General features: G+C 38.0%; 1 protein-coding gene across 1 annotated transcript in view; it reads left to right on the forward strand.

The window, feature by feature from the left end:
- dnajc1 (DnaJ (Hsp40) homolog, subfamily C, member 1) overlaps positions 1 to 27,370 on the forward strand; it is a 127,018-nt gene that overhangs the window by 22,550 nt on the left and 77,098 nt on the right. The window contains exons 2-5 of the mRNA XM_052016152.1: positions 4,442 to 4,543; positions 4,631 to 4,677; positions 20,408 to 20,573; positions 23,389 to 23,483. Coding sequence (XP_051872112.1) covers positions 4,442 to 4,543; positions 4,631 to 4,677; positions 20,408 to 20,573; positions 23,389 to 23,483 — 410 coding nt within the window. The remainder of the gene's footprint in view (positions 1 to 4,441; positions 4,544 to 4,630; positions 4,678 to 20,407; positions 20,574 to 23,388; positions 23,484 to 27,370) is intronic.

Genomic DNA, 27,370 nt, shown 5'->3' on the forward strand with positions numbered 1-27,370 from the left:
TAAAATAAAACAAGCTTCCTAGTAGTCTTTTATCTCTTCTTGCCCTCATTTTTATAACTATTTTATAATGGCTCATGATGTGGAGCAGAAAATATACAATTATCATTGGTTTGCAGCAAATAAAGGTGCTTTGTGTTGTAATTTTCTATGAAATAATTCATTATTTGCATCTTTCTATTTAATTAACATGGTTATGCATCAGCATAGTAGTACATTTGTAAATACAATTGCATAGGAGATAAAAACGTTACTGGTTGCACTCCTGATAATTTTGGTCTTTGCCTTGCTAACCTTGTTGTAGACTTCTTTCCAAGGCCGAGCATAGATTATATTTCAAGCAAATAAAACAAGCTTGTCAGGGAGCATGCATTTCACACACTTTTATGATTCTGCTACCAATTAAGTTTAAAGCAAAACAAGGCTGTTTCTGTGCAAACAAAATACCATTCTAATGAAAATTGTTTTTGATCTTCATAATCAATGATGGTTTGTAACTACAAGCCAAGAGCTGAAAGATAAATAACATTTTGTTTTGAGATCAGATAAGGTAGAATATGGGGAACTCCTCATTATAGATGTGCATTTGATTTAAAATATGCAGTATTACTCATAAGAGTAGACATTAATGATGTCCCTTTTTATTTTCTTAGTATTTTAAGTTATTTTTGGGGCACTCTTTTTATAAACTTATTTCTGCCAGGTATCTTTTTGACTGGTAATGCTGATAACTTCATTGAGAGATCTAGCCATAAGGAATTACGAAATATGAGGTGGCAAATAGACTAACATAACTCGCATAAAATTTGCCACTTACTCAGTGTACTGTGGGAAATTAGTATAAATTTATCATTTTTGTATTGTGTAGTCCTGTACTGCTCTAGGTTGTTCCTGTGGTGTAATTGAGTTGCGTTTATTTTTTTAAAAGTGGACTAGAAACAGTAAATTTGTTGTTTTTTAAATTTTATTTTAACAAAAAAAGTGATTTTATATTCGACTTGGATTCAGAGATGATGTTTGGGGGGGGAAGAATACTGGTGGAAAAAAAGTATTGTGGAATACAGGCCAATGAGTATTTAACCTGAAAATCTTAAATTCATTCTTAGTATTTCTAATGTCAAAGTTTTCACAATAATGGAGAGAAAAACCAGTGAATGTCATGTAATTGTTGACTGTTGTGGTTCCAGGAGCAGTTCTAACTCCTCTAAATCAATGTTTTGAAATTTGTTCAGGTTGGATTTCTGGCCTGTGATCTCAGTCAGAGCAGTGTTAAAGGGCTTAAGAGAGGTGGGGGTAGGGAGGTGGACATTTAGGGTTTTTTAGAAAAAAAATGTGGAGAAAAATTCCACATCCTATTCCCGATTTTATATCTAATGACCTGGTGGCATGTGTGAATGCAGGCGAGGCCGGCACTGGGCTTGTCTATGAACAGCCTTTTCTTTAAGGTGATCCTTGACTGTGAGCAGCCACTGAAGTATGGAGAGAAAGGGAATATAATGTGTAACTTATGGTGTGAACTTGTAACATCTTGTGATGCCTACTTGCTAATGACTGATAGTAACTGGCTCTGCTCCACTATGGAGTAAATATTACAAATCCAAATAAATCACTTTATATATTGCCAGTACAATGTTGGGGTTAGTATGTAAAATAGTGATGAATTGTTTCAAGCAGGGTTCTGCCTCCGCTTTTCCCACCACCCCCCACCCCCATCACCAAGTAGTCTAATTTCTTGATGCACGTGGTTTAATAGACTCCTATGTCATGTGTTTATAAACTGCAGTGACGATATTATTATAGGATGTTTTTTGGTCATAAAGATCAGATTTATTCCAATCATAATTTGCAAGCACATAGTTTGACACTGATTTTTCCAAGTACTTACATTTTTTTAAATTCAATATGTGAAATCTGTGACTATTGCAACACTTGGAATCAAACACTAGAGATTAATGAAATTTGTAAGCTAATTTAGTTGTACTGGTTGCTTTTGTTTTCTTCTGTCCTGTGATGACGAGAAGTCTTTACTGTGCTGCTCTCGAACTGACAGTTTGGATTTGCACGAGGGATGACGTAGTGCTGGGATGTTGGTATATGCCTGACTGTCTTCGGCTTCTTCCCCTATTGTAAGCATGGACCAATGACTTAGCATTTTGTGAGCTGGGCCAGTGCATTTGCTTTACACTTGACTTTTTCCTGACTTAAAATCTAGGTATAGCAAAAAAAAAATTGAATTTGCACTGCTTAAAATTGATGGAAGTTGAGTTTCTGCAGGAGATTGGTAGAGGTGAAATTTCTGCAGTAGAAATGAGGCATAGCAGTTTTATAATTATAAGTAGTTATCCTTTTGTACAGGGTTTCTGAATAAAGATGTCCATCAACATATTTTCTTAGATGGTGTGAAATGATATTTTAACCTATTACTGTTCTTATTTCAGATTCCAGCATTTTCAGTTTTTAATTGCTATATTTGTTATGTTATGCAATTTGCAGTACTTAATCCCCAAAATTGTTATTAAAATAAATTAATGCATTATTTATTTGAACAGCTTAAAATAATTGTTGTAACTTGCATTGATATTGCAGTATACATCTTAGTAACTAAAAAGACCAGTTGTTTGGAGACATTGTGGATGGTTTTAACGTAAGTGAACAACTTCAGTATAACAAAAATTTATGTAAAACAAAACATGCAAAATTACATTTGAGCACTGAAATATATTTGTATTAAACAGCAGATTAATATCTTTCCAAAAACCTGAGATCTATTTTATTGGCATGCTAGGTAACTGACAACAAAATTGAGCCCTAGACGGATGATTTCCTTGCATTCGTTTTCACTTTCATAGTGTTAACAAAATGGGAATAATTTTCTAAAACATTATTTCCAAGAGTAATTAAAATAAAAGTTATAGTAAACATGCTTGCTTTGAATAAGTTGTATTAATAACAAAAAATGATATTTCCTATATATGAACTTTAAGTGTGCAAAGGGACTGTGGGCAATTTTCATTACATTTTAACAATTCTTTGAAAAGACAATTTTTCGACTTAAATATTGATAGGCTTTCTAACCTTAATAAACCAGATTGGTTCACAATATTCTTAATATTGTGAACCAATCTTATTTGAAATTAAAATGTAATCTGCATATTTTGGTTATTTAAGTATCGACCATTTTCTAAACAATTTTCAAGGTTTCTTTTAAAGCAGTTTTTTATATGGATTTTCTTTATGTGGATCCTTTCCTTAATTGCATAAATTGTTAACAAAGCATGTTGGAAACAGTTGTTGAATGCAAGAACTAAATATTGAGATTATAGATATCATGCCCCTATTTGTTTATGTCCATCTATTGTTTCAAGAAACAAATCTTGCATAAGACTAAAATATTGGCATTAATTTACTTCTCAGAATTTTTTAATGCATCATTTTTGTTTGAGTACATTTGCCATGGGTATAATTCTCTCTAAGATTAATTTGAAATGGAAATGCTGCCTTGTGCTGTGAGAGAACAAAGGAAAAATTATTAATTGCTGAATCATGCTGTAATATGGAGTTGAACATTTCTAAACTTATTTTCCTTTTACCTTTTTGAGAATTGATAGAATATTTTGCTTGGAAAATAGAATTTTATTTATTCTGAAATAAAATGCAAATTTTGTTTGTTTATAGAAACCCTTTTTTCAAAGGAAGGTTATTAAGGTTATAAAATGTTAAATGTTTGATATTGAGAAATAAAAATATGCATCTTAGACTGATACGTGAAAAAGTTGTGATTACGCTTTAAGACAATGCAGCAAGATTAATTAGCTGTAGTTTTGTGTAATTTATGCTGTTTTCCCACTTAAGTTTTAAAACTTGAACATTTTGTGCAGCAGGTTGTAATTTTGCAATTGTAATATTTAAGGTTTGATTTGTTTGGTGTTGTGCAGATGCTGTATAGAGATCTTCCAATTATGACTTTGTTTTAAAAGCTTGGGCAACAGTCTCAATCACCTATATTAGGGTGTTTCTTTGATCAAAGAGGATAAAAATATTGTTGGTAGTATAAAGTTTTCTTAAAATTCACTGTAGGAAAACTTGAATAAACAGAGTTTGTCTCAAAGGAAGCAGGTGCCTCTCTTGTTTGGTAGTATCATGTTATTAACCTGGTGTATTCCTCTCATTATTCCTTTGCTTCTCAGTTGAACAGAGTCTTTATGCTTTCTTAAAACCTTCTAGATACTGACTTTTTTGTGTTGCAGTCGTTCAGAGAAGTGAAAAAGAAAAGGAAGTAAGACACACTGACTGTTTAGTCATGTGCAGCTGAGTGCACAACATGGCTTTTGCTCAAATTACATTGCCTGAGGAGTTGCACTGGGTTCGCTGTCTTCCTCGATCATAAAACTATGTTAAGATTCTTGTAAGTTTTTGACAAAGTCTACTTTGTTTTTTTTCGCAGGATGCTTCATCCGCAGACATCAGGAAAGCTTATCGGAAAATGTCTTTGATCTTGCACCCTGACAAGAACAAAGATGAAAATGCAGAAATTCAATTTAGACAGGTAAGGGAAGCCTTCTAATTCATTTTATTGTACCATTGTTGTATTTTTGATGAAACATTTTCTATACTAGTCTTTTTGTGTTCTCAGTTAGTGGCTATCTATGAAGTTCTGAAGGATGAAGAGAAAAGACAAAGGTATGATTTATTAAGCCCATTAACTGTGTTATTTTTCGAGTTGCTTATCCATAACTCTGAATTGAAAGATAAAAGGCGCGCAAACTTGATTTTACTTTTTCTCCAGGTTGTTTTTTGTTCACTGGTTAAATACGTTCTTGAAATTAGTTTGTCAATAAAACTGCATTTTTTGATTTATGGTGAATAAATGAAGCTGATCTTTGCTATTTAGCTGGCTTTCAATGCGTGTGCACAATACTGTGGTATACTATAAGACACTAATATTATTTTTGTACAACTAAACCCTTATTATTAATTATACTAATTTTCATGTCTGTGTTTTTGAAAGCTTTTGAGCTATGTTCTTTCTTCCCCTGACTCTTGAGCTATAAATCTACCTTATTCTGACATTTCATGGCAGATACAGCATTTATAAACTGCTATATTGAATTAAAGTGGTAAGGTTTTTCTTTAGTAGCAATTGGCAAAATGCAATAATTGTTTTATATCGATTCAGTGTTAAATATTTCTTTACTCCTTTTTGCCTGGATGGAAGTAGCAGTAGTTGGAGGCTGGGCAAACAGAATAATGTAATAGTTAATCCCTTTTTAAGATCTTTGGCATTCACGTGACCCTCTGTAAGCAATATCCCTCATTAAATTTTTAATTTACAAATACATCATTAGTCTTTAACTATGCTAGTCCTTCCTACAAATTAGTAACTTGTGAGTTAAGGATGTGTGGAAAATGGTTGAGATTGTTCATGTAATTGGGGACAGGTTGGTAGAATTTTTTTTTTTGCAGATGGTAAGTCCAGGCCCATTTTCTCATTATGTTTCAGTGAATAAGGTCCTCCTCCATGGACTTTCCCCAGTGTACAACAACATCCTCCAACGATAAAGATTTGCAGATCCTGGAAAAATTGACCAACTTGTATTTTAGGAGCCACCTCTCTCTCTCAGGTAGAAATAATGAAATTCATTATCACCTTCATTGCACCAGCATATCCTTTGGCTATATGAAGGAAAGAGGGTTATAACTTAAATAGAGATCAAGACCTCAAATCTGGCATGAAGTTCATGGTCTACTGGGTAGTAGTAATTTCTGCCTTACAGTACATTTCTGAAATGAGGTCTGCCATAGAAGGCACCTCAAAGCTCCAGAGAGGTAACACTAACGTTGTCTCCACAAAATCCTCCTCAGCCATTGGCATCCTCTCCTAGGCCAATTATTGAGGCCCTAATTACCCTCAGTTGACTTCTAGTTCACATGCTGAAACACCTTTTGAAAAGGGAGCACTATTCCAAGCTCCATAGCAAGGGATCACTAAGGTGAGCAGAGGAAAATATTCAAGAGTGTTGCCAAATTCTTCTTGAAAAATTGTAACATCAGCAATTCCAGTGAGTCATTGGTCCAAGACCACTCAAGATGAAGGGCACTCGGAATGGCATTGAGAATCTCAAGGCTATTTATCAGGAACACACAAGCTCAGAAGCAGTGGAGTGAGCACACTACTTCCCAAAGTACTCAGTCACCCAACCCATCTGCGGTGGAGTCTGCAGGTCCTACATTTTCCTCATCAGCCGCCTCAAAATTCTTAGAACTGTAGTACAAGCAAGTCATCCTTTATCCCGAAGTACTACTTAAGAAGACAACTTCATACAATTGTGTTCCAGTGGATATTAGTGGTTTTGTAATGCAGCTTGTTTAGGTCAGATTACATGAGCTGGTTTTAAATGTTTATATTGATGAATTGTAGACACAGACTGAAGATGCTGGAAACCTGGAGCAACACACAAAGGAGCTGGAGGAACTCAGCAGGTCAGGCAGTGTTTATGGAGGGAAATGGACAGACGACATTTCGGGTCAAGATCCTTCATCTGGATTGGACCCTTCATCAGTCCAGATAAGGGGTCTTGACCTAAAAGGTCAACTGTCCATTTCCCTCCATAGATGCTACCTGACCCGCTGAGTTCCTTCAGCTCCTTTGTGTGTTGCTCTAATCCTGGTGTAGATTTGTAATCTGTTCAGTTCTGCAGATCTCACAGAGTAAGGGAATCCTGGAAACTGGAAAGATTGCACCTTTTGTTGCTTCATCTAACAACACAGGAGGAGCCATTTGGCCCAACAGGTCTATGCCGACTCCTAGGGGAGCGGTCCTATTAGTTCCATTGCCCTCGTTTGTATTTCCTTGTACACATATAACATATTCTCTCTCAAATGCTCTCATCAACTTCTCTTTGCTCATCAAGCTATACTAAAGGGTAATTTCCCAGTTAATCCACCACCTTGTCTTTGGGATTTGGGAGGAAATCCACACAGCCAATGAAGGGAACATGCCAGCTTTATACAGATAGCACCCGAGCTCAGGATTGAACTCTGTACTGTGGAAACTCTAGCTTTGAAAAGTCAGTATAAAGTGTGATTAATGCTGCCTGACTTTAGCCATTACCATATATACCTTTTTTAATGCTCAAATTTGGGTAACAACTATGGGGGAAAAAAGCACCTGTTCTATTAAAGCTATCACATTTAGAAATGGGCAACCTTGCACTTCTACTCAACAGCACCTTTCCCACCCCACCTCCCCCGTCTGCCCCATCTTCCCAAATGCTGATAAAACTCAATAATAAAGCCTCATGCAAAGGAAAACTCTGAATACAATTCATGAAAAGCAACATTTGGAAATTCGTCTCCTTTCAATTTTCTTAAATGCAACCTGGGTAAGCCCCAGGAAATCAGAGTAACTTGGGAGTTTTCCTGATCCCAGCTATCTTTTTCTTGACTCGTTCATGGGATACAGCCACTGGAAGTAAGGCTAGTATTTGCTGTATATCTCTTATTGTACTCTGAGCTGAGTGGCTTCATAGGTCATTTCGGGGAACAGTTGGGAATCAATTACATTGATGGGTCTGGATAAATATAGCAGATTTCCTTCCTTGAAAGGCTATTAACAAATCACATGAGCATTTACAACTATCCAGTGGTTTCATGGACACCATTATTGATATCAATTTTCTAATTCACATTTTATTTAATTCCTTGAGTTTAATTTCTAGCAGTCATCGTGTGATTTGAAATTTGGGATATAAACCATAAAATGCCTTATGAGCAAAATGTACAGCTTCATTTTTAGGTCTTAAGGAATCCATACTTACTGAAAGCTAACCATAATCCATTGCAAAGGTTCATTTACTATCAGTAAATAATTACTTTGCATTTGCCCATTTTGTAATATATTTTGGTTGTTCCTTGGTTCTCTCATCTGTCCTCCTTAAATAACCTACCGAATTGGATAGAATGTTCTTTCCATTTCAAGTATGGCAGCAATGTGAACAATTTGCATATCCCTCATGTAGAGAGATATCTGAGAATCTTGCTTTATAAATTGATTCCGTTTTGATTTTTAAAATTTATTCCATTTTACATAAGTTAATTATTTTTTAGCAATTTCAATAACTTTCTAAAGTATTCTAGGTAGAATTTATGCTTTGTATTATTCTAGTATGAGGTAACAGTATTGTAGGTTGTTTTAAGCACTGCATAATACTGATAGATTAAACTGAATTTAAAAGGACTGTTCTCTTTTAGTATCTAAAGACAAGATTAAAAAGGGGGAAAAATAAGCTGAGAAGAGCTTTTCGTTACAACAGAAATTTGTATTCCATCACCAGGAGGCAGTGTGTAATATAAAATTGACAGCAACACCAAAGGGCTATGACATGAATTTGAGTCATCACTTTGCAAAGTATGTGCTTGATATGCATGTTAATGAAGTATTCAATACTTCTGCTTCAAACACATTTTTGCTTATTCTGACTATGTAGTGTTTGTGTAGAAAACTCTTCCAACTAATTTTTAAATTCATGCTGCAATAAACTTTTCTCTCCCAATCGTGTCATGACATTTTATATGAAGAACAGTTTCACACATTTAAACACTAGATTTTGCTAAAGTGAGGCATCTTGCATTGTGCAGTGTTAGATATGTTCAGTCATGTCATATTTACAGGTTTTAATTTTTTCTTCTATGAAGTTGCTGGAAGTGCACCCATAATCACAGAGCAAGGGCAATAGGGATCTGGAATCATAGCATAAACTAAACAAAATTGCCAGAAGACTGGAGGGTGGCTGTAGTTGTGCCTTTATTTAAGAAGGGCTGCAAAGAAAAACCTAGGAATAATAGCCCAGTAAGCCTCACACATGTGCAGTAGGTAAGTTACAAGTGGGAATTCTGAGGGATAAGCCGTACAAGCATTTGGAAAGATGGGTTGATTAGGGATAGCCTATACGGCTTTGTGCGTGGGAGATCATGTCTCATGAATTTGAATATTTTGAAGAAATAACTAAGAAGGTTGATTAGGGCAATAGACATAGTGTATATGGACTTTAGTAAGGCCTCTGGTAAGGTTCTGTATGGTAGGCTGCGATGGAAAGTTAGATCGCATGGGACTCGGGGAGAGCTAGCTAATTGGATACACAATTGGATTGATGGTAGGAAGCAGAAGGTGATGATGGAAGGTTATTTTTTGGACTGGAGGCCCGTGACTAGTGGTCATCTATATAAATGATTTGGATAAGAATGTACAAGGCATTGTTAGTAAGTTTCCAGATGACACTAAAGTAGGTGGTGTCATTGACAGTGAAGATGGTTATTGGGATTTACAGATCTTGATCAGCTGGGTAAATGAGCCAAGGAATGGCAAATGGAGTTTAATTCAGATGTGTGAGGTGTTGCATTTTGGGAAGACAGTCACAGTCAATGGTAAGGCCCTCGGGAGTGCTGTAGAACTCTGGGATCTAGGAGTACAAGTACATGGTTCCTTGAAAGTGGTGTTACAGGTAGACAGGATGGTGAAGAAGGCCTTTGGCATGTTGGCCTTCATCATTCAGGGTATTGAGTATGGAAGTTGGAATGTTATGTTGTACAAGATATTGGTGAGGCCACATTTGGAATATTCTGTTCAGTTTTGGTCACCCTGCTATAGGAAAGATGTCATTAAGCTCGTAAGAGTGCAGAGGAGATTTACAAGGATGTTGCCTGGACTCTAGGGATTGAGTTATGGAGGGAGGTCGAGCAGTTTGGGACTGTTTTCCTTGGAATGTAGGAGAATGAGGGGCAATCTTAGAGGTGTACAAAATCATGAGGGGCAGAGATAAGGTCACTGCGTTCGGTCTTTTTCCCAGGGTTGGGGAATCATGAACTAGAGGGCATAGGTTTAAGGTGAGAGGGGAAAGATTTAATAGGAACCTGAGGAGCAACTTTTTCACCCAGAGAGTGGTCAGTATATGGAATGAGCTGCCAGAAGAAGTGGTTGAGGCAGGTATAATAACAACATTTAAAAGGTACTTGGACAGGTACATGAATAGGGAAAGTTTAAAAGGATATGGGCCAAACAGGGGCAAATGGGACTAGCTTAGATGGGAATCTTAGTCTGTGCTCTATGACTGTATAAAATGATTAACATGATTTAGGATTTGGTAAGTGAATAGTGGTGAGGCTGAATATGATACCAAATAAGATGCTGAAAGTGGAGAATAAAGGTGTCAACAAAGAGTAACAGAACAATCTAAAAAAGAAAAAAAACACATCTTTAAAGTTCCCAAAACAACTTGCATCCCGAAGGAATGAGATCTTAAAAACTTTTACAAGAGATTTGATTAGTTGTCATTAAAAAGAGTACTGCAGTTGGTCACTAATTTTCTGTAGTGGCAAATTCAGTAACCATGAAGATAATGAGGTGTTTTATTAATATTATATAGGGCTATGGTGTGACCACACCTGGATTATTGTGTATAATTTTTGTTTCCTTACCCAGAAGGAATATACTTTTAGAGGAAGCACAGCAAAGGTTCACCAGACTGGTTCTTTGGATGGCGAATTGTCATTTGAGGTGTAATTGAGCAGGCTAAGCCACTCTTGCAAGTTAGAAGAATGAATCACAAGTTTCTTATTAGGTCTTGAGAGGCTAGATGCAGGGAGAAAGTTACCTCCCTATTCTTAAACTCCAACTCCATTCCAGTAAAGGCCAACATGCCATTTGTGGCTTAGCTACTTGTTGGACCTGCCTGCTAACTTGTGATTCATACAATAGAATATCTAGATCCCTCTGAACTTCATTCATTTGCAGTCTCTCCATTTAGATAATCTGCATTTTGATTCCTCTTATTGAATGGCATGATCCCACACTTCCTCTCATTCAACTCCATTTGCCAGGATTTCACTCAATCACTGAATCTATCTTTGTCACATTGCATATCACAGTGTCATGATCACAACATGCCCTTCCACCTACTTTTGTATTGTCAGCAAATTTGAAAACCTTACATTTTGTTCCCTCCAGGTCATTAATAATTGAGGGCCAAGAACTGATCCCTTGGGTACTACACCAGTTACATCCCTCCAGTCTGAAAAGGACTCATTTTATTCCAACCCTTTGTTTTCTATCTGGCAGCAAGTTTTCATTGCATGCTTTTGTACTTTCTCTAATACCTTGGGCTCTTAATTTATGTACCAGCCTCTTTTATGTGGCACCTTGTCAAAGAATTTGTGCAAATTTGTCAAACATGATTTACCTTTAATTAAACCATGTTGACTAGGTTTGATTATATTCATCTTTCATAAATGATTAACTATTTCCTCTTTTGATTATTGATTCTTGTATCTTGCCAACAATAGATGTTAAACTAATTGGTCTATAGTTTCCTGCCTTCTGTCTTCCTTTTTTGAACAAGGGTGTCATATTGGCTAATTTCCAATATTCTGATATCCTTCTGGAATTTCCTGAGTTTTGAAAAATTTCAATCATTGGGTGTACTATTTCTGTAGTAATTTCCTTTAAAACACTTGGCTGCAGGTCATTGGATCCTGATGACTTGTCCACCTTTAGCCCTGTGAAATTCTCTAATACTTTATCACTTGTGATTGGGATTTTTACCTGTTTTTTTTAAAGTTAGCCCATCTCTTATCTTGGGTATATTTGCAGTTTCCACCATGGTGAAGAAACATGGATTTAATGTATCTGCTATGTCCTTGGAGTTTAGAGGTGAGGGGTGACCTTATTCAAACCTATGCTAAAAGAGCAGGAAATTACATGGCCACTAATTGAACCATCTATCACAAGAAATGTTAGAAACTATTATTACAGGTGTAATAACAGGGCCCTTTGAAAACTTCAAGGTAATCAGGCAAAGTTAACATGGTTTAATTATTCAAGTTCTTTGAAGAAATAACACATGTTGTGGATAAGGGAATACCAGTGGATGTACTATACTGATATTCAGGAGGCATTTGATAAGATACCACATCAAAAGTTATTGAGGAAAATAAAAGCTCACATGTAGGAGCTAACATATTGGCATGACTAAAATATTATCTGGCTAACAGGAAACAGTGGGCATAAATGAGTCTTTTCCCGGTTGGCAAGCTGCGACCCAATTTCTTCCAATTTATTTAGCTGACTTATTTGAAGACACTGAAGGTATGATTGCTGATGACAAAAAAGATAAATAGGTAGAAAAATTGTGAAGAGGACATATCGAGGCTACAGAGGGATATATACAGGTTAGGAAAGTGGGCAAAGATCTGGCAGCTGGGATATAAAGTAGGGAAATGTGAAATTGTCCATTTTGGAAGGGAGAAGAAAAGCATGTTAACTAATTTTATAGAATTGTCCCCTCTAGTAAATATTGCCTCTTGCCATAATGTTTCACAGTATTGAAGTTCCTCACTACCTTTCTACTCATTTCCCTGTTTCTCCTTGAGGTATATTACTTAGCTCACAGTTCACTATGCCTCCAAGTTTTGTGTCATCTGGAATTTAGCCCTGTGAAATTCACTACATTACTACGTAGTTGGAATACCAATGATGTTAATATTTACCATTGGGGAAACTCCACTATACCCTTCCGGTCTGGTGGGGTGGGGGGTGGCAGGGGGTACTTTAACTGCTGCTGTTTCTAGTTAACTTGTAATCCATGTTATTATTACCCCTTTTTAATCCAATCCTAATGACACACCCCTATTTGGAAGAATTTTATCAAATGCTTTTTGGAAGTCATTTACCACATCAAAAGAGTTTTCCCCATTAAACGCTTCTCTTTCCTCCCACCCCCCCCCCCCCCAAACAGTTACTGAATCAATAAATTATGTATAATTTGCCTTGAACAAATCCATGCTGGCTTTCTCAAATCAATCAATGCTTGTTAAAATAACTGCTATTTCTGTCCCTGATTATTATTATCTAGCGCTTTCTCCATTAGTAGTGTTAACCAACTGTGGAGGTTACAGTGAGATAAGCTATAATTTTACTGAAATGACCCACTCCTTTTGTACCCTTGTTCGTTTGTATAAATGTTCACTGTTTTCTTGGTATTTTCTCCTCTCTGATACTTGCTCTGCATGGGTTGGCTCATTTCCAGAACCACCTTCCAAAATGGATAATTTTGGTCAGGAGTGTATTGATGAAGTTGGTTCTCAACATTGTTTGTAATGCTCCTTCACTTTGAGTCGTTGTGAGCCAGGGATTCCTAGGATTCTGGGGATGTTGCATTTCTTCAAGGAGGCTTTGAGCACTGCCTTGAATCTTCCCCCTGTACACCTGGTAATCTCTTTCCATGATAGCTTGAAATAAAGTATTTTAAGAGTCTATGTCAAGCCTATGAATGATGTGGTTTGCCTAATGTAGTTGACTGAGCCTAACTTTGGGCCACAATGGAGTCAGTGTTATACAGTACAGAAATGGGCCTTTTGGTCCACCACGTCCATGCTGACCATTTTGCCCGTCTACACTAATCCTATTTGCCTACCAATCTCATTTTGTCCATCTGCACTAATCCCATTTGCACACTAATCCCATTTTGCCCACATTAGGACTGTCTCCTTCTCTGCCTTGCCTATTTAAGTGTCTGTCTAAATGCCTCTTAAATGTAGTAATAGTGTCTGATTCCACTACTACCATCTCCGGTAGCATGTTCCAGATATCAACCACTCTTGATGTGCATATATTTTTTAAAAAGAAGGCTTACCTCTATGATTCCCTTAAAAGCTCCTTACTCTCACCTTAAACCTATACCCTCTTTTTGATACTGCTACCATGGGGAAAAGATTTTACTATCTACCCTACCTATGCCTCTCATAATCTTATTACGTTTATCAGGTCACCCCTCGACCTCCTTTGCTGCAGGGAAAACAAACCCAGCCTTTTCAATCTCTCGCTATAACTAAAGTGCAATCACATCCTTTCAATAGTGTAGTGACCAGAACTGCACGCAATCAAGTGCTGCCGAACCAGTGTTTCGTAAAATTGCAACATAATGTTCCAATTCTTGTACTTTATGCCCTGACCTATGAGGACAAGCATGCTATATGCTGCCTTCTACACACTATTGACCTATGTTGTCACTTTCAGGGAACTATGGACTTGGACCCCTTGTCTCTCTGTTCATCAACATTCCTTAGGGCACAACCATTTATTGTATATATCCTAGTCTTATTTGACTTCCCAAAATGCATCACGCCTCACCTTGTTGGGATTAAATTTCATCTGCCAGTGCTCTGTCCAATTTTCCATCTGATCTATATCCTGTTGTAGCTTTAGCCTTGCTTTCCCAAAACCACCAATTTTTGTGTCACCTGCAAGCATACTAATCATAGCTACTATATTCACATCCAAGTCATTTAATATATATCACAAGTCACAAAAGTCCCAGCATCAATTCCTGTGGTATTACCAGTAGTCTCAGATTTCCAGTCAGAAAATCATACTTCCACCACTTCCCCCTGCCTCCTGTCACCAAGCCAGTCTCCCCACCTGCCACACTGCTTTTGAATTTCCCACCCCTCTGCCAAATTACTTAGTGTGAGCGAACTTCTCTGCAGGGATATAGGTCCCCTTCTGGTTTAAGTGTAACCTGTCCTCCTTGTACAGGCCCTATCTGCCCCAAAGATGCAAGTAGCTGATCCCCAATGATGCAAGTACCTAATGCCCTTCCTCCTGTATCAGCTCTGCAGCCATGCGTTCATCTGTCCTCCTCCTGTTTTTACCCTCACTGACATAAGACATGGAGTAATCCCGAGATTACGACCCTACAGATCCTGCTTTTTAACTTTAGGCTTGACTCCATGAATTCACTCTGGGGGACTTCATCCATCTTTCTACTTATGCTGTTAGGGCCAACACATACTACAGTCTCTGCCTGTTCTCCCTTCCCTTTCGGAATGTTGTGTACCCGCTCCGAGACATCCCTGATCCTGGCTCCAGGGCTAGTGATTATGGCCTTGGAGAGATCATTGTTGGTTTGCCTATTCTTCCTATGAATTTGGAGGATCTTAAAGAGCCACATGGTGAAAATTTAAAAAAAACCTGCAGATGATGCAGGAAATCTGAAACAAAATATGTTGAAATACTGAGTCAGGCAGCATCTTTGGAAAGAGAAACAGTTAACATTTCAGGTGCGAGAACCTTCTCCAGAACTTCGTTGGATGTTGTTAATATTTTTCTCAGTGTCTTGAGATGCCTGCTGGAGGTAGTCAAGATCTCAAAAGCATCTAGAAGACAGGGATCATTGCTGCCCGGCAGACGATGAGTTTTGTGAAAGCAATGGTGAATTTCATCAATGTTGGCCTCCACCAAGTGGTGGGTCCTAAGAAGTGGTTCACTTTTTCTAGGGGCTTGCTGTGAGCCTTTATAGTCAGAGGGCAATGTGGTGCAGTGGGGGCAGATTGGTAGAGGGCCATTGTCTTGTAAGTGTTGAATGTAAGACCTATCCTTGTGCTTCAGTAACTGAGTCAACAATGTCGTGGAGCTCAGCTTCCAAACCTGTGCAAATGTAAGCATTCTCTGCACACTGCAGTGTGACCACCGAGGTTTTGGTGACCTTGGTTTTGCAATGTAGTCATTGTAGGTTAACAAGAATCCCATTAGTTCGGTAGTTTAGCTCCAGACCTACAAGTCTGCTGTTGAAGATGAGGGCAACATAGGAAGGGAGTGATCACTTTGGGATTGTACTATAGGCACACTAGTGGTCAGTGGGAAATGGAGGAACAAATTTGTAGGGAGATGGCTGTAGGAATAAAAAGGGTGTATTACTAGACTGTTTTAACTTCCTCAATATTGATTGGGACTGCCACAGTGCTAAGGGCAGAATATGAGTGTGTCAATTAAAATTTTCAAGCAATATGTAGATGGCTCTACTGGGAGCGGTGGGGGGGGGGGGGGGCGGGCAACGTTTGACCTCTTGGGAAATGAGGCTGGGCAAGTGACTCAAGTGTCTTTGGGGGAGCACTTTGGGACCAGTGACCATAATTCTATTGAAGTAGTTATGGAAAAAGAGATGACTGACTGAACCCTAAGTTAAAGTCCTAAACTGGGGCAATTTGATGGCATTAGACATGGACTTGTAAAGGTTGATTGGGAGAGGCTGTAAGCAGATAAATGGACATCTGGCAACTGTGAGATAGGGAGAGTTAAATGTGAGATAGGGAGAGTTCAGGGCTATCATGTTCTAGTTAGATTGAAGGGCAAGGCTGGCAGGATTAAGAATCCCTGCTGATAAGGGACATTGAGGCTATGGTCAGGAAAAAGGAAGCATCTCAGGCACAGGCAGCTGGGATCAAGCAAGTACCTTAAGTATAAGGGATGTAGGAGTACACTTAAGAAGGAGGACATGAGATATCCTTGGCAGATAAGATAAAGGAGAGTGTTAAGGATCTCTATAAGTATAGTAAGAGCAAAAGGGTAACTAGGGAAAGAATAGGCCTGCTTAAGGATCTGTGTGGTCATTTATGTGTGGAGCCATGAGAGATGGATGAGGTCTTAAATATTTCTCATCTGTATTTACTGTGGAAAAGCTCATGGAAGCTAGGGAATTTAGGGAAGAGAACAGTGACGACCTGATGATGCAAGGTGGCGCTGGAGTATGGCAACACGTTGCAAGCTGCTCTCTACAGATCTACTCATTACCTTTTACTGTAATTTTTCTGTGACACTTTACTCTGTTTTTACCTTTACTACATTAATGCACTCTGTACTGACTCAATGTAACTGCACTGTGTAATGAATTGACCTGTACGATCGGTTTGTAAGACAAGCTTTTCACTGTCCCTTGGTACAAGTGACAATAATATACCAATACCAATATTACGAAAGAGGAGGTGTTGGCAGTCTTGCAAGGAAAGAAATTGCTGGGGCCCTGGCAGAGATTTTTGTATTTTCCTTGGCTATGGTTGAGGTACCAGAAGACTGGAAGGTGACTGACATTGTACCTTTATTAAAAAGGGCTGCAAAGACAAGCCAGGGATGTACAGGCTGGTTAGCCTCAAATCAATGATGCACAATTTACTGGAGGGGATTCTGAGAGATGGGATCTATCTGCATTTGGAAAGACCAGGCTTGATCAGGGATAGCCAGCATGGCTTTGTGCATGGGAAATCTTATCTCACACATTTAATTGAATTTTTTTGAAGAGGAGCCAAGAGAATTGATGAGGGTGGGGCAGTAGACATTGTCTACATGGACTGTAGTAATGCCCTTGACAAGGTCTCGCATGGTAGACTGTTCCAGAAGGTGAGATCATATGGGATCCAGGGTGAGCTAGCCAATTGGATACAAAATTGGCTTGATGGAAGGTGTCAGAGGGTAATAGTGGAGGGTTGTTTTTCAGATTAAAGGTTTGTGACCTGTGTGTTGCAGGGATTGGTCCCCTGATGTTGGTTATGTATATTAATGATTTTGATGAGAATGTAGGTGGCGTAATTAGTAAGCTTGTGGATGATTCCAAAATTGATGGTATAGTGGACAATGAAGAAGGTTATCTAAGGTTACAACAGGATCTGGGAAAGTGGACAAAGGAATGGCAGAAGGAATTTAACTTGTGTAAATGCAGATTGATGCACTTTAGGAAGTTAAACCAGGGCAGGACTTGCATAGTAAATGACTGGGCCCTGGAGAGTGTTATAGAACAAAGAGATTGAGGGGTACAACTGCATAGTTCCCTGTAAGTGGAGACATAGGTCGACAAAGTGGTAAAGAAGGCATATCACATATTCATCAGATGGTTCACCGAGCACGAGAGTTGGGACGTCATGTTACAGCTGTACAGGTTGTCAGAGAGACTGCATCTGGAATATTGTGTGTAGTTCTGATTGTCATGCTATAAGAATGATGTGATGAAGTAAGTGAGACTATAGAAAAGACTCAAAAGATGTTTTTGGGACTGGAGGGCTTGGGTTTTGAGGAGAAACTGGATCGGCTGGGACTACTTTCCTGTAGAGAAAGAGGCTGAAAGATGACCTTAGAGGTTTATAAAATCATGAGGGGCATAGATAAGATGGATGGTTACAGTCTTTTACCCAGAGTAGGGAAGTCTAAAACTAGAAGGCATAGGTTTAAGGTGAGAGGGGAATGATTTAAAGGAGACCTGAGGGGCAAGTTTTTCCACACAGAGGGTGGTGGGTATATGGAATGAGCTGCCAGAAGAAGTAGTAGAATCGGATACAATTACATTGTTTAAGAGACACTTGGACAAGTTGATGGATAGGAAAGGTTTAAAGGGATATGAGGCAAATGGAACTAGCTCAGGAAGACACCTTGGTCAGCATGAACAAATTGAGCTGAAGGGCCTGTTTCTGTGCTGTATAACTCTATGATTCAATGATTGTGGTGAGAATGGTTGAGAAAAGTGTTGGGGCAATATTGCAGCCTTGTTAACACTGGCATTCAATGAGATCCACTCTTTTGTAGACTTGTTGGTTAGTTTCACGGCTTGCTGTTGTCGAGTAGACATCAGATGGGGACTAGTTTCTGTAAGCAGCCAAATTTGAGAGAGGTATTCTAGAGTCCCTCCTAAATGATTTAGTCAAAGGCTGTAGTGAGTTTGAAGTAGGTTGTGTTTCATGGCTGGAGTTGCTCCTTGCATTTTCCTTGGAGTTCTTCAGTAAGCCGCATGAGGCAAGAACCAGTGAGTGGTTTGGTGTGTAGCTGGAACCAAGGGTTGGGAATGTGGTTGGGTACACAGCCAAGTTCAGGAACTTGGTTAGGTGTGCATCCGGAACCAGAAACATATTTAGGTGTGCAGCCTGTGGCAGGTGCCGGGAATGTGGTTAATGTGTGGCTGCAGACAGGGACTGATAATAAGGGTGAGTATGTGGTGGGATTTGAAAGTTGTAGACTGAAACCTGTAAAGGATCAGAAAGAGGTAGTAGGCAAGAACTCCTGTACCTGTGTGTGCATATTTTTTTTTTAAAAAGTGGGTACCATGGAATTGATGACAATTAATTGTTCTTGCCAGTTTAAATGGTATTTGTGCCAACTAAGTATAGTACATGAGGGCTATTAGTCTTTCCATTTATTGTGACAGCTAGCTCTGGACATTACATTCCAATAAAATTTGTTTTGTTCAGTGATCCCTTCTAGTGGAAATGAAAGCTAAATTATGCTTACTCACTCCTCCTGTCTTATCTCTAGTAGTTTTACTTGACAGCTTCACCAATGTCCTCCAATGGAATCTTTATTTGCTTTCATCTACACGACTTGAGACCCAACATATGGTTGACTCTTGACTGCCCTCTATAATGGCCTAGTAATTTGCTTAATCCAATGGTCCAAGTACAACTTTGAAAATGCAGCGAATATACATTAATGAAAGAAGTTATTAATGTGGGCCGCATAAACAATTAACACTGAGGATGCAAACACAAGAAGAGTCTTATTTTGTGTATGTACTTTGTGGTTGGTCAGCTATATCTGCAGGGCATTGTCTTGCAACTGTCCCATAATAGTAGAATTTTAATAGTCAAATTGACCTTGAACAAGGTTATGGACCATCTGGTCATGATACTTTTTGCCTTAAATTTTTCAGAATTGGATTTAGAAACAGAAACAACTTTGTCTCTTTTACAGTTATGGACAAATGTATAAATAGAGGACTACCCTCTTGATGATGCATGGGCTTAGCCAGGTTATGTACTCATTTTAACATGTGCTCATTAATTAGGCATCTCGTGTTATCAAATACTAATGCACATGTTGCCATTCACTGAAGTGTCTTATTTGTGCTTCTGTTTGAGTTAAGATTATACTGTATTTTAACATATTCCAAGTGCACAGCAAATGGAGCTGTATCTAGTATGTTCCTCTTTTTGACATAATGCTTGTAATGTTGCAGAATAAAATGAGGAACAATAAACAGAATGCTGGGATAACTTGGTGGGTCAAACAATATATGTGGAGGCAAAAGGTATAAGTTATCATTTCAAGTTGACCCGAAATGTCAACTTGCACCTCTTGCCTCCACATATGCTGCTTGACCCACTGAATTCATCCAGTATTCTCTTGTTCCAGATTCCAACATCTGCAGTCTCATTTGTCTTAAGAATAAAATGAGAATTGAATTGTTCCCTAGTGTGTGTGTGTGAGACATGTGCTGTTGAAGCAATTTTGTTTTTATAAAATGCAAATGACAAAATACATCTTAAAAGCAAAATTTTAGTGTAACTAGTATTGTTAATGGCATAGAATAACTAATTTTTGGTTCAAAGAGAAGCGGTAGAGCAACTTCTGACAATTTTTATTGCATGAAGTTCCATTCCACAGATGGTGGTATATAGAGTAACTTTTTAATATGTGGCAAATACAAGAATTAAGAAGTTATGACGAACTGTAAAATGGATTTGAAAGAAGGGAGGTTTTTAAATGTATGAATTTTTTTGCAACTATTTCACGTTTAGCTTGCATTATATTTGTTTATTGCAGGTATAATGAGGTTTTGGAAAAGGGATTGCCAGATTGGCGACAGCCTGTTTTCTACTATCGGAGAGTGAGGAAGATGAGTAATGTGGAACTTTCATTGCTGCTTTTCATTATTCTGACTGTGGGCCATTATGCTGTGGTTTGGTCAATTTACTTTGAGAAACAATTGGTAAGTTGATGTCAATACAAAACATATCATGGTGTTATTGTAAAAGTTAAAACATTTTTATTCAGTGTTAATAATCTGAAAATAGTAGGTCAGTATCTGTGAAGCTTTACCCAACAAGTTCGGGATATTTTCCCATTGTGAGAGGTCCATACAGAAGGTTAATGTGTTAATAATGTTGAACAATATATAGAATGTTACAATTGATGAATATTTTTAAGGTTTCCTTCAGCATTTTGTATGCCATTGAATTCTAACAATTTTTAATAGGAATATATGTGTATTTAGAGGGATCTAAGAGTCACTTGGGTACCTCAACGTACCACCGCATCTAGTATCTCATCATTTTTTTTAAGAATAAAATCCTGCTTTTCTGATTTTCTTATTGGAGTGGGTAACAATGACCAGGCCCAACAAGAGATTAAAACCTGACTCAACCACAGCCAATATGAACTTGCAAAGAGCCTGAGTATTGTTTTCCATACCTGACCCATTCTGACCATGACTGTAAAAAAAAAATAACAGTCGCAGATATGCTATTGATTTGTTTGAAGAAGGATGATCAATAGTGATCAGTGACAGAGGACTTCTACAATAGTAGTAACAAATCATCTTTGCTTGGACAAGATGTTGTAAATTTAGTCAAAAAGGATGCATATGTGAGGTTTAGGAAGCTGAAATTGGATAGGGCCCTTGAGAAATATAAAGGAAGCAGGAAAAGACTTGAACAGGGAATCAGGAGGGCTAAAAGGGGCCATGTATTGTCCTTGGCTAGTAGGATGGAGGAGAATAACCCTAACCCTAACTGTTCTCCCACTGAAAGGTCAGTCACCTGGCCAGGCTCATTACCCAACACCAGGTCCAGTATGGCCCCTCTCCTTGTTGGACTATGCACATATTGATTTAAGAAACCCTCCTGGATGCACCTAACAAATCCTGCCCCCTCTAAACCTCTTGCGGTAAGGAGGTCCCAGTCTATATTAGGGAAGTGGTGAGTATTGCTCTGTAGGTTATCAGGTCTGGAGGAATTTTTAATTCCACTAATTCTTAAGATATTTTTGTATTTTCTCCCCACAAGTTCTTAATTTTTGGCCCCCCCATTTTTTTCTGGGAGGGACTTTTACCTATTAAGTATTTACTTAATCTCTCTGTTTTGTTTTCCAATTAATGATTACTTTCTCTACTTTTTTTTAAAGGAGACTTTTCTTTTGATTGCTTCAGTGTTACATACCAACAGAAGATTTTTCAATTCATTTTTATTTGTCTGTCACTGGATTACTTTATTTCTGCTCATTACTCTTTGTGGAATTTTAAAACCCTCCTGATTCTTTAGTTACAACTACTTTTGGAAATTTTTCTGGTACTACAGTTTTTATTTATATTGTAATTAAAGTTTGTTCCTCTCAATTATAACATTCAACTGGCATCAAAATGTTTACTTGCCTGTTTTCCCCTCCCTCCTTTCTAACTCTTACTGCTTGTGTTGAATGAGAAAGGGTTTGAGGAGATTCTTTTAAATCTAAAAAGTGTCAGAAGAGGAAACATCTGTTGATTTGAGTATACATACTAATGATTCCTGAAGTTGTAGTCCACTGATCCAGTGTACATTTTAAAATTTGTGTAACACTAAAGGAAGAGTCATTTTTTATAAATATTTCAGTTTTAAGGAGTTTTTAACATCAAAATAGTTGCACACTATTTCTGCAAAGTGTTCCAGCTTCATGGTAAAATATGCAATGCAATTGCCGATTAATAGAGGTGCATGATATAAACACTTTTCACTGATACACGAGCAAGACACTTTTTCACTATGTTGAAGTAGTATAAACATGCTATGTGCTAGACCATATCACTGCCAAAACAGTATGACTAAAGCCATTGTATCCAGTATATAAACATAATTAAAGTCCTTTTGGATAATTTTTTACGGCTCAATTGTTTCTCATAAGTTAATATGCAGCGTTCTTGACTGACAGTTCATCTATTTTTCACAACTATATGGGACATTTTCGTATATTAGGAGCACTGAGAGAGTAACTAATTTCTTTTAAAGAAGTGCTTAGTTGTAATTGGAAAAACTGTGGTCCCTCTGGGTAGCCATTGATGCCCAAATGAAGACAAATCTGTTGGTGTTCTAAAGATTGTCTAATGGTATTGGAGCATCACGCATATATAATAACTTAATTGGTGGTGCTGTATGTAGCATCAGTCAGTTCCTGAATATAGATGTAACTTTAATTCAATTAGTAATGGAACAGTTTCACTTAAGCTGTTTTTAATTGTGGTAACTCTTTTTGATGCTTGGTGTTGGATAAATTTTAACTGAGAAGTTTTGAATGAATAGTCGATGTGTACCCCCAGAACTATTTATCTTTGTCACCCCGTGGATTATTTTCGTCTTCTCTTGCTAATAAAAAAAACATATTAATCATCTTCACAGCTGCAAAATTACAACTTTACACCCTTTTACGAACATGATTTGATCTTTTACTATTATTTTGTTAATGCTGGTGACTCTTGAAACTGAACAAACAGTAGTGGAGGTGGTTGTGGTGGGTTTGAGGAAACTGAGCTGAATAATTTTAACTTGTGGCTGACTTTGCTATGGAAGTGCACATTGTTATCAGAGTTGGTCCTTCATTTATAATTGTGAACTGAATTTGATATTATAGCAACAAAATATTGTTAAATTTTCTTCAGTGCAAAGTCTCATGTATTTGCAAAGAAGTTGTTGACATTTTTATTCAGATTTCATTAAGAAGTAGTCTGCAAATAACTAATTTTGGCAGTCACTTTTCTTGTTTTTCTTTACTTTCAGGATGACCTTCTAAGCAAAAAGAAGCGAGAGAAAAAGAAAAAAACAAGTGGTAAGACAGATGAAGGGAAAGCTGGTGTTCCTGAGAAAAATGAGAGGTAACTAGATGTAATTTAATTATAATATTCTTGACTGTCATGTAAATGATTGACTTATTATTAGTTATTTGTAACTGAAATTAAAGGTTTAAAAATAAATGTATTACAACATTTTGCTGGTGTTCTAATGTCATTTTAGGAGTTAGGGCTATAGTCGTTCTGGGTAATTGTATAGTTAAATAATCGTGATTAAATTAGAATAGTGACTGACAAAATTCCTTCTGGTTAGTATCATTTTCACTTAATCTTTTTTGGTGTTGTGACCTCCCCTTGTCACATTACTCTTCATGTTGTAAAGTCTCCTTGGCTTCCATGTTAGATGTTCTGTTTTCATACATCATATCTGCTGTCCCCTAAGTCATAGCCCACTGACCATTTTTGCAAATTTATCTGGTTGTTCTCTTAAACTATTTTGTCTGTGTCATTTTATCTTAATAACTAAAGCCTAATGCCAACTGGCAAAAATTGGTAAATATTCCCAGCAGGAAATAAATGAATAGATGAGTAAAGAATGTGAGAGCCAAAGTAAGTGGATATAATTAAGACAGTAAGATATAAAATACAAAGTTTGTTAAATTAGAAATATGTATATTAAACAATACACTGCTACCCTGCTTAGTGCTACGCCGCTGAGTGCTTATTTGTTATAGCAATCTTGGTCCTGGAGTTCAAACACACAAGGGCGCATGCTCCCCATAGTTTGAAAAGGTCATTCATTAAAAAGGTATGCTTTGCACTGCTGTGATGGGAACCTGACAGGAGCCACAGCACTCTGCTGATGCTTCCACAGCAATGAAATGGTGAACCCATTGCTGCACATCTCAGTGTGGAATGAATCACTGTAGCAATGTGCAGAGGTACCTATGAGGGCTGGTGCTGGTTGGGCTGTAGCCACCAAGCAATGAGATGCAAGGCTCGAGTGCATGCTGGCTGACACAGAGTGTGGGCAATTGCAGGGGATTGGTGGTGGCTGCTCCATGTATTGAAGGAACACTCAGATTGTGTTGTCCATCTCATCATCACCTGTTGGATGTGATGGAAGCTGCTGACTCCCCCTCTCTTTACCTGGCTCTGCCAATGTGCATTTAGAACTCCTTGATCCCAAATCTGAGTGCTGAGCAGCCACACCACTTGCTCTAGCCTGTCCAACACCAACACTTACAGGCAGCCATTGGATATTGCCTCAATGGTTCATTCCATACCGAAACATGCAGCAATGAGATCACTTTAACAATTTCATCGCTATGGGAGCCCCAGTGGAGGGCTGAACCTTCAAGTAAGATGCACGACCCAGCAATACCTTCAGTAAGGCATCTTCATATATTGTTCTCTAATGACCTCTTTTGGTGCTGATTCCACTAGCACTCTCATTCCTGGAGAAGCATCCTGTGTACTAAGCAAGGTACCTGTGTAAGGAAATCTTAAAGGCAAAACATAGAGAAGTGCTCACATTACTTTCCATTGTGTGAACAGTTATCCTGTTTATATTGTAATTTTATTTATTCATGTATATGATGAGAACAGAACTGACAAATCTGGCATTTATTGTCCATCCCAAATGACCCTAGGGAATGTGATGGTTAGTCGCTCCCTCAAACTAATGCAGTTTTGTTTTTACTGGTGCTCCCACAGTGTTACATTAGAAATAAGAGCAGGAATCAGCCATTTGGACTTTTGAACCTGCTCTACCTATCTCTTGGGTCACAGCTGGTTGTTCACCTTGATGCCATTTTCCTACACTATCCCCATATCCCTTGATTCAATTAGTGTCCAGAAATCTGTCAATCTCTGTTTTGAGTGAAGTTGATGACCAAGTCTTTTCATAGCCTGCTTAGTAGAAGAGCCTAGGATCCTAGGGCACAACCTCAGAATAAAGGGATGTCCTTTAAAACTGAGATGACGAGTTTTTTCAGCCAGATGGTGATGAATCTGTGGAATTTATTGCCACAGAGGCTTGTAGAGGCCATGTCATTGGGTGTATTTAAGGCAGAGATTAATAGGTTCTTGATTGGTAAGGGGGTTAAGGGTTATGGGGAGAAGGTGAGAGAATGGAGTTTCTAAAGAGAAAGCAGCCATGATTGAATGACAGAGCAGACTCAATGGGCCGAACAACCTAATTCTGCTCCTATATCTTATGGTCTTATGAACACTGAATAATGGGCATTGTTCCCTCTTTTAAGAAAAAAGTGAACAATAAGTCAAAAGTGAATATCAAGAGTTGACTGAAAGTTTGGTCAAATAGAACGAATTAAGGGAAAGAATTCTTGAGTGTGGGTTCCAGCTAGCTTAAGGCATGGTTCCCGGTAATGGTGCAAGGAAATAAAAGGAGATGCATCTATAAGGCCATTGTCGCATGCAGAATTTGGAGATTTCCAGTGGAGCAGAAATGGATAATTCATTAGCTTGGGTATGTTCAATTTGATGGCCTTGCTGATAAGTTTGTGATTTTTGTTTTGTTTGGGAAGACTTTGACACCCATCCATTGCTTAATAAGATGAACTTTGGGAGGTCTGTAGTTCTACATCTGGACTCATTATCCCCTTGTTCAGGAGAGAGAAAACAGTCAGAAAAACAGTTCAATTTCCTCTTTTGAAGTCATATCTGTGAATTTGGACCAAGGATAGAATTAGGCTTGGGAGTGATGCTGCTTGCATTAAATACACTGTTAACTCAAGCTTCAAGGGTTTTCTACAAATAATGGTACTGGTGCCAAACTGTTCTGCAAAATTGAAGCAAGATGATTTATTTACTACATTAAAGGAAAGTGGGACTTGATTGCAATCCAGAGGTGTTTTCTGTTGAATTTATTCAGTCTTTGAAAAATCAAAACGTTTTCCCTCAAATTTATGCTTATTTTTGATGATCATCAAAATAACCAGTTTGTAAAATAAGTAATATTTTAAGAGATTGTAAAATACAGAATTGTTTGAAATCTGCTTAATGCAGCCACATTAAATTCAGTGTTGATGCTTGGTTCTTCTTATCTATCATTCATGCTGTCAGGGTCAGACCTACACGGGTCTCTGAAGAAAGGTTGGCCATGTGACCTTTTGCATAGTAGAAAATGCAGGGTGAGCAGCTGTCTTGATGGCTGATGGGTTTTTTTCCAGATTAAAACTACATAGGATTTCTTTGTTATTCTATCAAAAAAAACCTTTTAAATTAAAAGGACACCATTCCCAAGACACTGAAATGCTAGGCAATGGGAAATTTGAAATCCGTTTTGAATAGAAAAGGTGCAAGTTGATCATTGTTTGGGAGGATAGAACTGTGTTTATACTGCTTTTATATCAGAGAGCTACTTACAAGCAGATTTCTTAAATTTAAAGCTATTACTAAGCTGGGTACAGGAAATGAGATCATTACCTATTGTGGATGTTTATGGGATTTGCTCATGCACGTGTACACTTGTATTGTAAGAAGCATGTAATAAAAAGGGAAAAATTGGTTGCACATTATTTAAGAAAAAACAATGTTACAGAATTTACTGGTGAGACACAGTCCAGTGTTCTAGCACTCGCCATTCCATTTGCACTGTGTATTTCCTCTACTCTAACACTGTCTATGCCTTTGTGGCCCAGGCACACACACCTTGCTTCTCTAGTCCACTTTTGCTTGCCCCACCCCCAACCCATATTGTGGGGCCATGGCTATACCACATTGCACATTTGACCACCTTCCCCCTCTGTCAATCTCTCTTGCTCTCTAGCTACCTATTCCCCCAAAAGTGCTATCCAGAGTGCAATGGGTTTCCTCTCTCTTGCTTTTATCTATCCCGCTGGGTTTTGCAGTTCTTTCTCTCTCACTTTTGCATTTACACACCTTCCTGTCTGCTCTAACCTCTTCCACTGATTTGTCTGCTCATATTCTTTCTGCTATCCTTTTCC

Source organism: Pristis pectinata, chromosome 5 (genome assembly GCF_009764475.1).
Source record: "Pristis pectinata isolate sPriPec2 chromosome 5, sPriPec2.1.pri, whole genome shotgun sequence".
NCBI lineage: Eukaryota > Metazoa > Chordata > Chondrichthyes > Rhinopristiformes > Pristidae > Pristis > Pristis pectinata.